Source organism: Anolis sagrei, chromosome X, assembly GCF_037176765.1.
Source record: "Anolis sagrei isolate rAnoSag1 chromosome X, rAnoSag1.mat, whole genome shotgun sequence".
NCBI lineage: Eukaryota > Metazoa > Chordata > Lepidosauria > Squamata > Dactyloidae > Anolis > Anolis sagrei.
Genome location: NC_090034.1, coordinates 19,260,450 through 19,274,812, shown reverse-complemented (window position 1 = coordinate 19,274,812; position 14,363 = coordinate 19,260,450). Strand labels below are relative to the sequence as shown.

Here is a 14,363-nt window from a genome sequence, read left to right as displayed (position 1 = left end):
AGGAGAGTTTTCCTATTAGCCATCACAGGCAAAGACTCAAACATGCTGTGGCATATTATGAAGAATATTGGTGTCTAAAGATGGTCATTATACCCTGCTGATTATATTTATCATCCATAGAGGTATGTGAAGTTAAAAAATATCCTCCAAAGATGGCCATTAAAGGAGAGGGAAATAACAACAACAAATAAAACATATAATATAATATAATACTACTACTAATAATATGATATTATAATTATATATTTATATTACATGTAATATTAAGAATAATATTACAATATAATGGTATGGTACAATATAGCAATATTTAATGCTGATGTTGTACTATGCTAATAATATAACATATTGTATGTATATATACCTTGTAAGCCGCTCTGAGTCCCCTTCGGGGTGAGAAGGGCAGCATATAAATGTTGTAAATAAATAAATAAAATATCTATATAAATAAAAATGTAATGTTAATTTGAGGGATTAACATAACTCAAAAACCACAGGACGAATTGACACCAAATTTGGACACAATACACCTATCAGGCCAATGAGTGACCATCACTCATAAAAACACTAAAAAACACAGCAGAATAGATTTAAAAAAACAAAAAAGCAAAAAGATGCTACAGCGCATGCGCAAAACTGACTCCCCCAGCAAACAAAACACACAACAGCATGTCCACACTCTCTTCTGAACTACAGCTCCCAGCATCCCCTAGGCCAGGCCCTTTAGGAGAAGAGGATGATCCAAATGCACTGCTTCCAAGCTGCAAGCTTTCTTTACCTTGGATTTCTTTGAGAGCATCCCAATCCCTGCATATTTCCAATTCCTTATTCCTGGACTACAACTTCCAGCAATCCACCAGATAGATCGATTAGATAGAGATAGATAGGTAGGTAGATAGATTGATCAGGAGGACTGCTGGGAGTTGAAGTCCAAGAATAGGTAGAGAAGGAAGAAAGGGGGAAAAGAGGAAGGGAAACAAAAGGGGGGAAAGGAAGGGAAGAGGAAGAAAAGGAAGGAAGGAGAGAAGGAAAGGAAAAAAGGGGAGAAAGGAGAGCAAGAAGAAGGAGAGAAAGAGGAAGGTTGGCCACAGCAAGGTGTGAGGGGTACAGCTAGTATTATATAATAATGTGTAGAAATAAGGTGATGGTCAGCCCTTTCTATTCATTATTGTTAAGGGGACAGAATCCCAGTGAAAATGAAAAACTCAAAATAAACTGCATTTGATCACACCTATTTAGGAATTTCTAGGTCTTCCAGGCCAACTCTGCAGTCGAATTCTGCTGGATGCTGACCATAGGATCGCACTGGGGGACCTAGAGATTTTCAAAAGGAACATTTTAAGCAGAAACATTAAAATCCTAGGGCAAAACGACGCCAACAGTCCGTACTCACTCTGTACCACATGAAGATGGTTTTGAAGGCATTTTCATTGGAGCAAGACCCACAGGACATGGTGATCACCTGAGACAGACCCTTGGGAGCCACCTGTTAAAAGGACACCAAAGGAAAGGAACAGAGAAGTCTCAGTTCACAGTACAATGCACATCAACACAAATGCAAAACTCAGCTATAAGATCAATGCTTCTACTGCTGTTTTCCTTTTCTTGATGCCCCCCAATGGCCTGGATACACACTGACTTCTTTGTTTGCAGCATTGCCTCCAGTTGGCTCTGTTCTTCAAAACCAAAAAAAATCTACTATTTAGTTTAACATTTTTGTCCCTTTTCTATATGACACTTATATATCTATTTTTTATACGTGGCTCATATGATCAGCATGCTCAACTGATGCAAGTACTACCCATGGTCCCTTGCTATCTGATAAGAAATGTGCCCCATTTGGCCAAAATGATAAGGGAACCACTTTTATTTTTCCTCATTATTCAAATTTAAAAATCAATAGGACTGCTCAACTTTAGGTATTATGTTTATCTTCTGAAACTGTGCAGATTCGGTGTTGACTTGAGGGTGCATCTACATTGTAGAATGAATGTACTTTGATACCAGTTTAAGTGCTATGGAATCCTGGAAGTTGTAGCTCTACAAGATCTTTAAGCTTCTCTGTCCAAAAGTATGGGTGCCTTGCCAAACTACAACTCCCATAGCACTGAATGGGATTGAAGTAGGGTTAAATGGCACCCATTCTACAGATCTTTAGCTGACTTCAACCTAGCACTCTCTCCAGATATGTCGGACTGCAACTCGCGTCATTCTCTGCAGAAGTCAAGGTGGGAAAGGGTGATGTAGTGAATGGGGTACCCTTGGAGAAAAATGTTTCCCCAAATTCTTTCCCAAGTTGGGTCCCATTTTGCATTGCCTGCAATTCCAGGACATGTAACTGGGTTAGGAACGGTTCAGTGATCCGCTTCGTGGCAATTTCCCTGTTTCTTCTACTTATTTCATTCGAAACATACCGAGAGCAACGATTCCTTTAGCCTGTCAGCAAAGTTTTCCGGAGGCAAAATCCCCAAAGCCGGCCTGTTCACAAAAGTGCTCTGAAAAACAGCAGAAAGCATGTATAAGTAGTGTTCAAATCAGGGTGAGTCCTGCTCTCTTCTGCTTTGGTGAGATCTCACCTAGGATAAATAACCCTGCATCCGGTTCTGGTCGAAGCAATTCAAGAAAGAGATGGAAAAGTTAGAAGGGCCACCAAAATGGTCAAAGGTTTGGAAAACAAGCCCTATGAGAAGAAACTTAGGGAGCTGGGAAGGTTTAGTTTGGAGATGAGAGGTTTGAGAGGAGACATGATAGCCATGTTTAAATATTTGAAAGGATGTCCCATTGAGGAGGGCTCCCTGAACTGCTGACTGAAACGTTGGCGGTTTGAATCTGGGGAGCGGGGTGAGTCCTCCCTGTTAGCCCCAGCTCCTGCCAACCTAGCAGTTTGAAAACATGCAAATGTGAGTAGATCAATAGGTACCGCTTCTGCAGGAAGGTAACGGCATTCCGTGCAATCATGTTGGCCACATGACCTTGGAGGTGTCTACGGACAACATCGGCTCTTTGCCCTAGAAATGGAGATGAGCACCACTCCCCAGAGTTGGACACAACCAGACTTAGTGTCAGGGGAAACCTTTACTTTTACTACCCATTGAGGAGAGGTCAATTTTGTTTTCTGTTGCTTTGGAGACTAGGATACAATAGGGTCATAGCTTCAAAAGGCAGAAAAGGAAATGACACCTAAACATCAGGAAGAACTTCCTGACAGTAAGAGCTGTTTGAGAGTGGAACATGCTGCTCTTGAGTGGAATCTCTGGTGTTTTGTGGCAGAGACTAAGTGGTCATCTGCTGGGAAAGTTTGGATTGTGTCTTCCTGTCTGGCAGAAGAGGGTTGGACTGGCTGGCACTTACAGGTCTATGGAATATGGACTGGGAGAATAATGGTGTTCAGTGGTGGAATATGACAATTGTTGTCTCGTGGAGTCTTCTTCTCTAGAGGCTGGATGACCATCTGTCAAGAGGGTTTGGTTGGTGTCTTCCTGCATGGCTGAATGAGGATGAACTGGATGGCCCTTGGGATTCCTTCCAACTCTGACGTTATGATTTGACTCCCTCCTTCCTGGGAGAAGACTAAGCAAGAGATCCTGGTTCCAACTCCCAAAACAGTGTTTCCCAAACTTCCAGATGTTTGGGACTTCAGCTCCCAGAATCCCTGATCATTGGACAAGATAGTCGAGGCTTCTGGGAGCTTCAAGTCCAAAGCACTTGAAGAACTAGAGTTTCCTGGTGACTGGAAAAAGAGAATATAAAAAAGGAAGAGCAAAACCCTGGAATCCAGGACTCTTCATAACCAAATGTGGCCCAGCTGCTATTCCGGAATTGCTCTGCTAATAACCCTTCTTTTTTTAGCAAAGTGCTATTGGATTTCCACTGGGTATGGGCTGAATCCATTGTCCTAAGTTCAGGGGTCAAATTGTCAGCTGGTGAGTGAAATGATCATTTGGTCAGAAATCGAAAAGACCAACGAACGCCCTGCTGTTATCTTTTGCATTGCGAGAAGAGCAATGAGCAAGATGTCTTTTTGGGACTGGAGATCCTCATGTCTCCCAAAGCAAACATGACACTGTGATTTGGGATTTATGACTGATTAGCCATCCCCTGCCACGCGTTGCTATGGCCCAGTCTGTGTATATGTGTTTTATGTGTGTATATATGTGTGTATATATTTGTGTATATGTGTATATATGTGTGTGTGTTTGCATATATATGTGTGTGTGTGCGGTTTTGTGCATGCGTTGTAATGTGTGGGGGTTTTTTTTTTGGCCTTTTAAGTCTCTTCTACTGTGTTTTTCAGAGTTTTTATGAGTGATGGTCACTTGTTGGCCTGATAGGTGTATTGTGTCCAAATTTGGTGTCAATTCGCCCAGTGGTTTTTGAGTTATGTTAATCCCACAAACAAACATTACATTTTTATTTATATACACTAGTTGTCCCCTGCCACACGTTTCTGTGTGTATATATGTGTTTGCGTATATATATGTGGTTTTGCGCATGCATTGTAATGGATTTTTTTGTTTTTTGGCTTTTCAAGTCCCTTGTGCTGTGTTCTTCAGTGTTTTTCTGGGGGATGGTCACTCGTTAGCCTGATAGGTATATTGTGTCCAAATTTGGTGTCAATTCGTCCACTGTGTTTTGAGTTAAGTTAATCCCACAAACAAACATTAAATTTTTATTTATATAGATTAACCACCCCCTGCCATGCGTTGCTGTGGCCCAGTCTGTGTATATGTGTTTTTGTATATATATGTGTGGGTATATATTTGTGTATATGTGTATCTATGTGGTTTTGTGCATGTGTTGTAATGTATTTTTATTTTTTGGCATTTCAAGTCCCTTCTGTTGGGTTTTTCAGTGTTTTTATGAGTGATGGTCACTTGTTGGCCTGATAGGTGTATTGCGTCCAAATTTGGTGTCAATTTGCCCAGTGGTTTTTGAGTTATGTTAATCCCACAAATGAATATTACATTTTTATTTATATAGGTTTCAGGGACAAAACCAACAAACACATAAAAATCAATAGACTTTAGGGATTTTGTTTCTTTTGGAAGAGGGTCCTTACCAGATTCTGGGGTTGCTGGAGAAGTTTCAGCAGAGCCGGATGGTTGTAACCTAGAGCAAAACAAGAGGGAGAATTTTCACCGCTTTCAAAAAAATCGAATTCACAATTCTTCAACTGTCAGCCAGAAAACATATTGTTGCACTCCACCCATTTAACATTTCTCAAAAGCAGAACCTTTGCCAGCTGCCTTTCCAAGAAGCACAGGGAGGAAAAGGCACAAGACTTCAAAAGCCGTTCTCTGGGGGGAAACAAGACATATCCGTATCGACTTCAAATGTAATTGGTGACACACCATTCACTGCCCAGCCCTTCTCCTTTTCTCCATTTGCACTTTTAATTAAGGTAGAAATGACGAGGAACGAAGAAACCCCGGGGAAGTGACACAAATCATGGCTCTGATGTTATTTAACTAGTATGCAATTCTGAAGGATATTACAAGGCCTCTGTCATGTGCATATCGTGTTGTGCCTTCAAGTCTCAAGCTGACTGATGGTGACCCCCTAAATTGATGGTGCTTATCCCAAAAGTCAAATACATTAACATCATGGTGGGTCTCTGGAGGAGATGTGCCCAACTCTAGTATATGCAGATATTACAGTGATAGCCACTTCTGAATCTGCCAAAGATCGGACTACAATTCCCATCTGATGCCTGGAAAGGATGGAAGCTGTAGTCATGGGGAACAAAAGGTGGCCAATTGCTGGCCTAGAAGGCCCATCCCCAATTGCTGAGATGTAATAGAGCTGGTTGTCCATATTTGCGGGGCAGACTTTTGTGGATTCACAGATGTTATTAATATGGTCTCCCTAAGGATATCTAGGAGCCCCTGGTGGTGCAGTGAGTTAAAGAGCTGAGTTGCTGAGCTTGTTGACCGAAAGGTCACAGGTTCGAATCTGGGGAGCGGCGTGAGCTTCCGCTGTCAGCCCCAGCTTCTGTCAACCTAGCAGTTTGAAAGCATGCAAAATGTGAGTAGATCAATAGGTAGCGCTCCAGCGGGAAGGTAACGGCGCTCCATGCAGTCATGCCGGCCACATGACCTTGGAGGTGTCTACAGACAACACTGGCTCTTCGGCTTGGAAATGGCGATGAGCACCACACCCCAGAGTTGGACACGACTGGACTTAATGTCAGGGTATCTACCTAAGGATATCTAGAAAGTGTCACCCTATGGTAAACATCTAGCAGAAGTTGCACTGGAAGACTTAAAGATTCCCAAAGAAAACATGTCTTTAGGCCAGAGCTTTCCAAACTTTCCATGTTGATGGTATGCATTTTAGACATGCATCATTTTGCAATTTAATAATAATAATAATAATAATAATAATAATACTTTATTTATATACCCCTCTATCTCCCCGAGGGGGCCTCTGAGCAGTTTCCAAGTAACATCACCGAAACATACAAAGTAAACAGCATAACACAAAATTAACAAAACAACATAAGCATAAAATTACCACAACATGGACCAGAGGTTAAACCAACCCCTCATAAGAGTTTCATACGATATATATATATATAGTACTAGCCGTCCCCTGCCATGTGTTGCTGTGGCCGAGTCTGTTTATATGTGTTTTGTGTGTGTATATATTTGTGTAAATGTGTATATGTGTGTTTGTGTGTGTGTGTGTGTATATATATATATGTGTGTGTGTGTGTGTGTGGTTTTGCGCATGCGTTGTAATGTATTTTTTGTTTTTTGGCTTTTTAAGTCTTCTCTGTTGTGTTTTTCAGTGTTTTTATGAGTGATGGTCACTTGTTGGCCTGATAGGTGTATTGTGTCCAAATTTGTTGTCAATTCGTATAGTGGTTTTTGAGTTATGTTAATCCCACAAACAAACATTACATTTTCATTTATATAAATATATTGAACAATGTGTAATATATATAAGTTTCATGTAATCTTTACTGTAGAGGAGCCCCCGGTGGTGCAATGGGTTAAACCCTTGTGCCAGCAGGACTGAGGACTGACAGATCAGCAATTCAAATCTGGGGAGAGCGGGCTGAGTTCCCTCTGTCAGCTCCAACTCCCCATGTGACGACATGAGAGAAGCCTCCCACAAGAATGGTAAAAAATCCAACATCTGGGCATCCCTGGGTGACGTCCTTGCAAACGGCCAATTCTCTCACACCAGAAGCGACTTGCAGTTTCTCAAGTTGCTTCTGACAAAAAAAAACTTTACTGTATAAATAAGGTTTGGAATTTTTTTTCCTTTACACTTACTGTACTGCAGTTGATTCTTGTATAATTTCCTCTACAGTCACACCATATGATTCATCACACATATACTGGTTGTATATATAAAATGGGGATGAATGTTGCCAGGGAGCATGTAAGATGGTTCAAAGGCTCAAACTGGATGCACAATACTGAAATGTCAGAGACTGCAGCCAAGGTCTGTGGGAGACACTAAGAATTATGGAGCCTTGTGACAAACTCAAGACTGCTTTACTGGGGTGTGAAAGATAATAAGCATAATTTAGAATCTGATAAATGGGAAGTCGAAGTAGGCCCTCAAAGATGCACCAGACGGTTGGTTCTCCTCCTAATTGTAGACAGAACATTCTGAATAAGCAATTGCTGCCCAAATAGTTGGGGAATGAATCATTCATCCTGGCATGAATTCAAAGAAAAAAGACCAATACAGGTTGAGTCTCCCTTATCTGGAATTTCCACAATGTTCCAAAATAATAATAATAATAATAATAATAATAATAATAATACCTTGTTTATACCCCGCTACCATCTCCCCAAGGGACTCGGTGCGGCTTACATGAGGCCGATCCCATAGAAAAATAATAATAAAAGCAATAACAAAACATCAATACAAAACCATCAAAATAAATCTCACAAACAAAAAATAAACAATAAACAGTAACAGTAACGACAAGCATTTAAAAACCTATGGCTGGGCTAAATTAAAAATTAAAAATTAAAAAATAATGCTGGGCATGAACAAGGTAATATACTGAGATAGAATTTGTCTATATTTTTTGTGTGTCAGGAGCGACTTGAGAAACTGCAAGTCACTTTTGGTGTGAGAGGATTGGCCATCTGCAAGGACATTGCCCAGGGGACACCTGGATGTTTTTATCATCCTGTGGGAGGCTTCTCCCATGTCCCCACATGAGAAGCTGGAGCTGACAGACGGGAGCTCACCCCGCTCCCTGGATTCGAATTGTCGATCTTTCAGTCAGCACTTCTGCTGGCAGTATGTATATGCAAGCATTCCAAAATCTGATTTTAAAAAATTCGAAATCCAAACCACTTCTGGCCGCAAAGTTTCTCAGATAAATGGAGAATCAACCTCTATTGATGTGCAAAGGGCATCCTTACAATAAAAAAGTTGGAAATGGCCCGTTTGCCTTTACTAATTACACATTCATCCTTGCCCAGCTTGAATTGTTTTGCACGTTCAATGGCATTTTAACAGTTCAGCCAACAGCGCTGGCATTAGCTCCTATATAAACAGAGCTTGCAATTTTCAGAGTAGGAATCAATATATAACAACTTGTGATATTTCTGTCTTGTTGACAACAAATTAGCTGCGTAGTTGGTGCTGTTCCAGCAGCGTCCTCTGAACGATTCAGACAGAACAGCATGGACCCAGAGGCTAGAAAAATACCAGTACACTCCATGGCCGTTAATCTGCATTCCTTCCCTTCGGGGTCTTGGATGCTGGCCCATTTCCACTCCTGGAAGGCTTGTGTAAGAAGGGTAAACTCTTATCTCCAGAGTTTGTGTAATTCCTTTTCTGTTCCTTGACCACCGCCATGAACATCCTCACTAAGAACATCAAATCATAGCATTCCATGACCGGCTATCACTACTAACTGGTTGACCCCAAGCAGCCTGGTCTGCATGATGGGAGTTGTGATCCCATGGGGCTCGGGGAACTTGTTATCAAATTGGGGGTGCTGGTTCATATCTGCTCTCCACTTTTCTTCTCACTTTTGGGGTAAATGTCTACCTTGGGCTTGTAGATCAATAATCAACAGGCTCAGTTTGCAGGTTTACAGGTTAAATGATATGGTATTAAAGTAAAAGAGATGAAGAAGGAACAGGAAAGCAAGTAAACCAGTTTATTTTGCATGTCAGAAGTGACCTGAGAAACTGCAAGTAGCTTCTGGTGTGAGAGAATTGGCTGTCCGCAAGGACATTGCCCGGGGGATGCTCGGATGTTTTACCATCCTGTGGGAAGCTTCTCTCATGTCCCCACATGAGAAGGTGGAGCTGACAGATGGGAGCTCACCCCACTCCCCGGATCTGAACTGCCGACCTTTTGGTCAGAAGTCCTTCTGACACAAGGGTTTAACCCTCTGCACCACCGGAGACTCCAAGTAAATCAGTGAAACTCATTTATCCGTTCTTGGAAAATTAAGTCACAGTTCGTACAAACTTAATTCTAAGTTCCAGTTGATTGCTAGGGGGATGCGCTTAGCAAAATAGTTTAATTTTTGGTGCCATGCTGCACCTTAATGGTATTTAATTTTAAAAGGCAAGACCTAGATGCCAGTTGTGTATATTGTAATATGTGTTTTTATGGATGTATTTTAACTATGTTGTGCCCTGCCTCGAACAGTAAGGAGAGATGGGTAATAAATAAAAATTATGATTGTTATTGTTATTATTTGTATATGCAGCTTTTATAATGTTCATTTATGTTCTTGCTCTTCTATATTGTTTTATATTTATTTATTTGTTTATTTACTGCATTTGTATACCGCCTTTCTCAGACAGAGGTGACTCAAGGCAGTTCACAATCGGAAGCGATTCGGTGCCATAACAATATCAGGATTCAGTTAAAAACAATTATAAAACAGTTATAGAAACAGTGCAACATTAAAAATATAAAAACAATAATATCTATAAAACAAATCCTCAACGTCTCCTTATTGAAATCGTGATCCAATTACATTGTCAAACATTCCATGATTCATTTTCGTCTAATTATGCTCCAGTAGAAAAAACCTGCTCGAAAAGCCAGGTCTTGACCATCTTGCGGAATGTTAGAAGGGAGGGAGCTGATCTTATATCCCTGGGGAGGGCGTTTCATAGCCAAGGGGCCACCACTGAGAAGGCCCTGTCTCTCGACCCCACCAAACGCATCTGTGAGGAAGGCGGGATCAAGAGCAGGGCCTCCCCAGACGATCTTAAAGTCCTAGATGGTTCCTAAGGAGAGATACGTTCAGATAGGTAAATCGGACCAGAATCATTTGCTCTTTTATATTGCTTTATATAGTTGCTCTTTTGCCAGGCTTTAGCACAGCAGGTCAATCACCAAGCGGCAATAAATCTTGCCAACTGGAAGGTTGACAGTTCGAACCCCAGGTCAGGGTGAGCGCCTGACCTTTAGCCCAGCTTTTTAGCAGTTTCAAAACAAATGTGAGTAGATAAATAGGAACCGCATTAAAATGGGGAAGTATTTAGGTACAGCGTTTAGATCAGAAAAAAGGAGGAAGTTTGCAAACAAAGAAAGCTCTTCGGCAAGGAGATGGAATGACAGCACCCCCCTGTGGCCAGAACTGAGCACAGCCTCCAAAGATGCCGAAAGATGGGAAAGCCTATATATACCTCTATCTGTTGTCTGTCTTGTCATTGTATAATTGGCACTGAATGTTTGCTGTATATGTGTTCTGTGATCCGCCCTGAGTCCCCTTTGGGGTGAGAAGGGCAGAATATAAATACTGTAAATAAGTAAATATTGTATAATAAGATATGTTTTATAACATAATATTGTCTAATATAACTTATTGTCTAATATAACATATTGTCTAATATAATATTTCATGTTACATTGTGGCTCTTTTGCATATTTAATTGTGTGAATACGAATGACTTATGGACTGGGCGCTAATAAACCAAAAAAGCAAACATAACTATCAATTTCAAAAAGTTCAGAACCAGAAGAATCCGATAAATTTGACCCCTCAAAAAGGGCTTGAATACCCCAGAATTGCAACCTGCTTACTGTTTACTAGCAGTTTTTCTAACTCCCATCTCTATATCAATATCTGTTTCTTCCATTCATTTTTCCTTCTACTTGCCGTTTCTTAGCTTACTGTTATTTTCTTGCTCCTCACCACACTAAAACAGTGGATGTGGCTCTTAATGAGACATGCCGCATTATCACAGGGTGTCTGCGCCCTACACCACTGGAGAAATTACACTGTCTAGCCTGTATTGCACCACCTGACATCCGCCGGGGAGTAGCAGCCAATGGTGAAAGGACCAAGGCAGTGACATCTCCAGCTCATCCCTTGTTTGGGTATCAGCCAGCACGTCAATGACTTAAATCTAGAAATAGTTTTCTAAGATCTACAGAGACACTAGCTGGAACACCTCAGCAAGCGAGAGTCCAAAAGTGGCAGGCTCAAACCCAGAACCTCAATCAATGGCTGATACCAGATGAGAGACTCCCTCCTGGGCACACAGAAGACTGGGCGACTTGGAAGGCGCTGAACAGACTGCCCTCTGGCACCACGAGATGCAGAGCCAACCTTAAGAAATGGGGCTACGAAGTGGAATCCACGACATGCGAGTGTGGAGAAGAGCAAACCACTGACCACCTGCTGCAATGCAACCTGAGCCCTGCTACATACACAATGGAGAACCTCCTTGCGGCAACACCAGAGACACTCCAAGTGGCCCAGATACTGGTCAAAGGACATTTAATCAACTACCAAGCTTGCAAATTTTGTGTTTTGTCTGTCTGTTTGTTTGTTTTGTTCTGTTAGAAATGTAATACAATGGTCTGGTTGCCCCTGACACGATAAATAAAAATAAAAATCTCTCCTGCACCTGGTTGTAAAGCTTGGAACATTTATCCTTTACCACATTCAATTATTGATGCATTCCTGGAGCAGGCAGTGCATTTAGGCACATTCCACGGCATCACCACGAATAATCTCGGAAGGCAACTACCTCAACCTGACGACCTATGAATCCCAATTGGCCCCATTTCCTTCCGTTCCTTCAGCTGTTTTCCTGATAAGGTTCTTGTAATATTTAGCCAGCAATATATAGAAACACTTCCAAGCAATGCACACGAGGCAGCCTTACCTATTGGGATGGAAGAAATCTGAGAGTAGAGGTCTAACATCCGGTTGCCATCGACATCGACGAGGTAATTCCCCCGGCTTTCCTCGTAATTGCAGAAAAAGTGCACGGCTTCAGCATTCTTGGAGAGACAAGAGAGGAAAGGGTTTGCCTTGGGCAGCATTTTCTGGGAGGCAGCAGCAAGGTCTTGGAGGAGAGAGCTGGACACCTTAAGTCAAGCCTAATGGCTTCAGGTACAATAGATGATTTCTCATTGGCTGAACATGTTGATTTTGGTACATGAAATGTGTCACCTTGGGTCAACCCTACTACATCTGGGGACCCACAGGTTGAGAACCACTGGATTACACAATACTTCCCTTACAGATGGGATCTCTCTAGGCTCCCCACCAAGCTGTACTGGAGGACCTATAGAACCCTAGAGAGAAATCTCTAGATTCTCCAGCACCAATCTTTGGTCAACGTCTGATGGAAGTCATTATCGAAGGACCCAAATATTCCAAGAGAGATGTTCTCTCATGCAAAAAATAATGCCCACTCTTGTGCCCCTAACCTCAGCAAATATGGAGAGCCTATTATAGTATGGCTCCATCCCTTGGAGTGCTTCCAGATTCGGCTTTTAGTCCCTCTGCAGCTTCTCAAAGGATTCAGCTAGAAAGATTTGGGGGGGGGGGGGGTAAAATGCTACAAGACATTTGAGATGTCAATAAATTACCTGAATTCCATTCAACTGTTTCATTAGTTCCTGAAAGAATAAGAAAAGAAGAGCACCGTGAACTTAAGTAGTTGTTATTCTGGCTTCAACAAACCAATCTTAGAATGGAACTGTTTGGATCACAAAAGTATTAGATTCAGGAGAAAGGCCGTCTATGAAACTCTAGAGAACGTGTAAGGAGAACAATAGCTCTAAGGTGCGTCTACACTGTAGAATTAATGCAGTTTGACATTATTTTATCTGCTATGGAATCAAGGGATTTCTAGTTTGGTGGTGCATGAGTCCTCTTTGACAGAGAAAGCAAAAGACCAAGTAAAACTACAAATTCTTTGATTCCATAGCACTGAGCCATAGCAGTTAAAGTGCCAGGCTTTAGCACAGCAGATTAACTGCCAGCTGCAGTAAACATTGCCAAGCAAAAGGTTGACAGCAGTGCATTAAGTCTTCAGTTTTGATACTAGAAAGCAAACATGACCCAATCTGCAGGATCCAGCCCTTTCTATAGGATTTAACTAGTTTTTATTGCTGCTTTGCATCCTTTATATTGTCCTTGATGCTTGTAAGTGAGAAGCAAGGAGTCACTTAGGCAAGAGTCATCCCCATTCTTGATATTTCACCAGGCATCACATAACTTTTGCATTGAAAAAGAACGGAAGGTTGATTATGCCTTCAAAAGCACACATTCTGTGAGGTTGTTTTGTTCCCTGGAGGCATTTGGAATGCAAATCCAAGACGCTTATTTCTCTTCCAGCAGTCTCCCTTTTATGCAAAGGTCCCCAAAGCGTTACAGAGGGATTATTCTACGGAAAAATGTGCATGGAACTTGTCCAAAAAACCCTATGTGCTGTTGAAGGCTTTCATGACCAGAATCAATAGGTTGCTGTGAGTTTTCTGGGCTGGATGGCCATGTTGCAGAAGCATTCTCTCCTGACGTTTCTCCCACATCTATGACAAGCATCCTCAAATGTGGTGAGGTCTGTTGGAAACTAGGCAAGTGAGGTTTATATATCTGTGGAATGTCCAAGGTGGGATAAATAACTCTTGTCTGGAACATGGCCATACAGCCTGGAAAACTCACAGCAACCCAGTGATTCCAGCCATGAAAGCCTTTGACAACACATCGAACATCTCTATGGGGAGAAACTGTTACAAGACACACGGAGAGTGGAGAAACTAAGGACCAGGAAAGCACATATACTGTGCTTCCTGACTTTCCTTCTATGCTGCAGAGACACAGATACTATTCCACAATTTCTCACAGCCAAAAGGACTTCCAAAACACGATAGGCTCACCGTATTTACGACCGCCTGGAACGTAACCTCTTACGAGAGAGGATTCACACTATCCTCCAGGCAGGAAGCAGCCAGGCTTTGAAGCTTCAAGACCATTCAATGCTAATCAAGATGGAGGAATTCAGGAAGGAAACAATGAGGGCCAGCTAATGCCTCCCAACAAAGGATTCCCCCTGGAAGGAAGCTGGCAGACTTTGAAGCTGCAAGGCCATTCAACACTAATCAAGGTGGCCAATTGA

General features: G+C 41.8%; 1 protein-coding gene across 1 annotated transcript in view; it reads right to left on the bottom strand.

The window, feature by feature from the left end:
- The window catches only part of ABAT (4-aminobutyrate aminotransferase), a 58,864-nt gene that overhangs the window by 16,037 nt on the left and 28,464 nt on the right, over window positions 1–14,363 (bottom strand). Inside the window, exons 4-8 of the mRNA XM_060786586.2 lie at window positions 12,832–12,861; window positions 12,120–12,237; window positions 5,060–5,109; window positions 2,415–2,495; window positions 1,394–1,486 (exon numbers count right to left, since the gene is read on the bottom strand). Of these exons, the coding sequence (XP_060642569.2) occupies window positions 1,394–1,486; window positions 2,415–2,495; window positions 5,060–5,109; window positions 12,120–12,237; window positions 12,832–12,861 (372 nt within the window). The remainder of the gene's footprint in view (window positions 1–1,393; window positions 1,487–2,414; window positions 2,496–5,059; window positions 5,110–12,119; window positions 12,238–12,831; window positions 12,862–14,363) is intronic.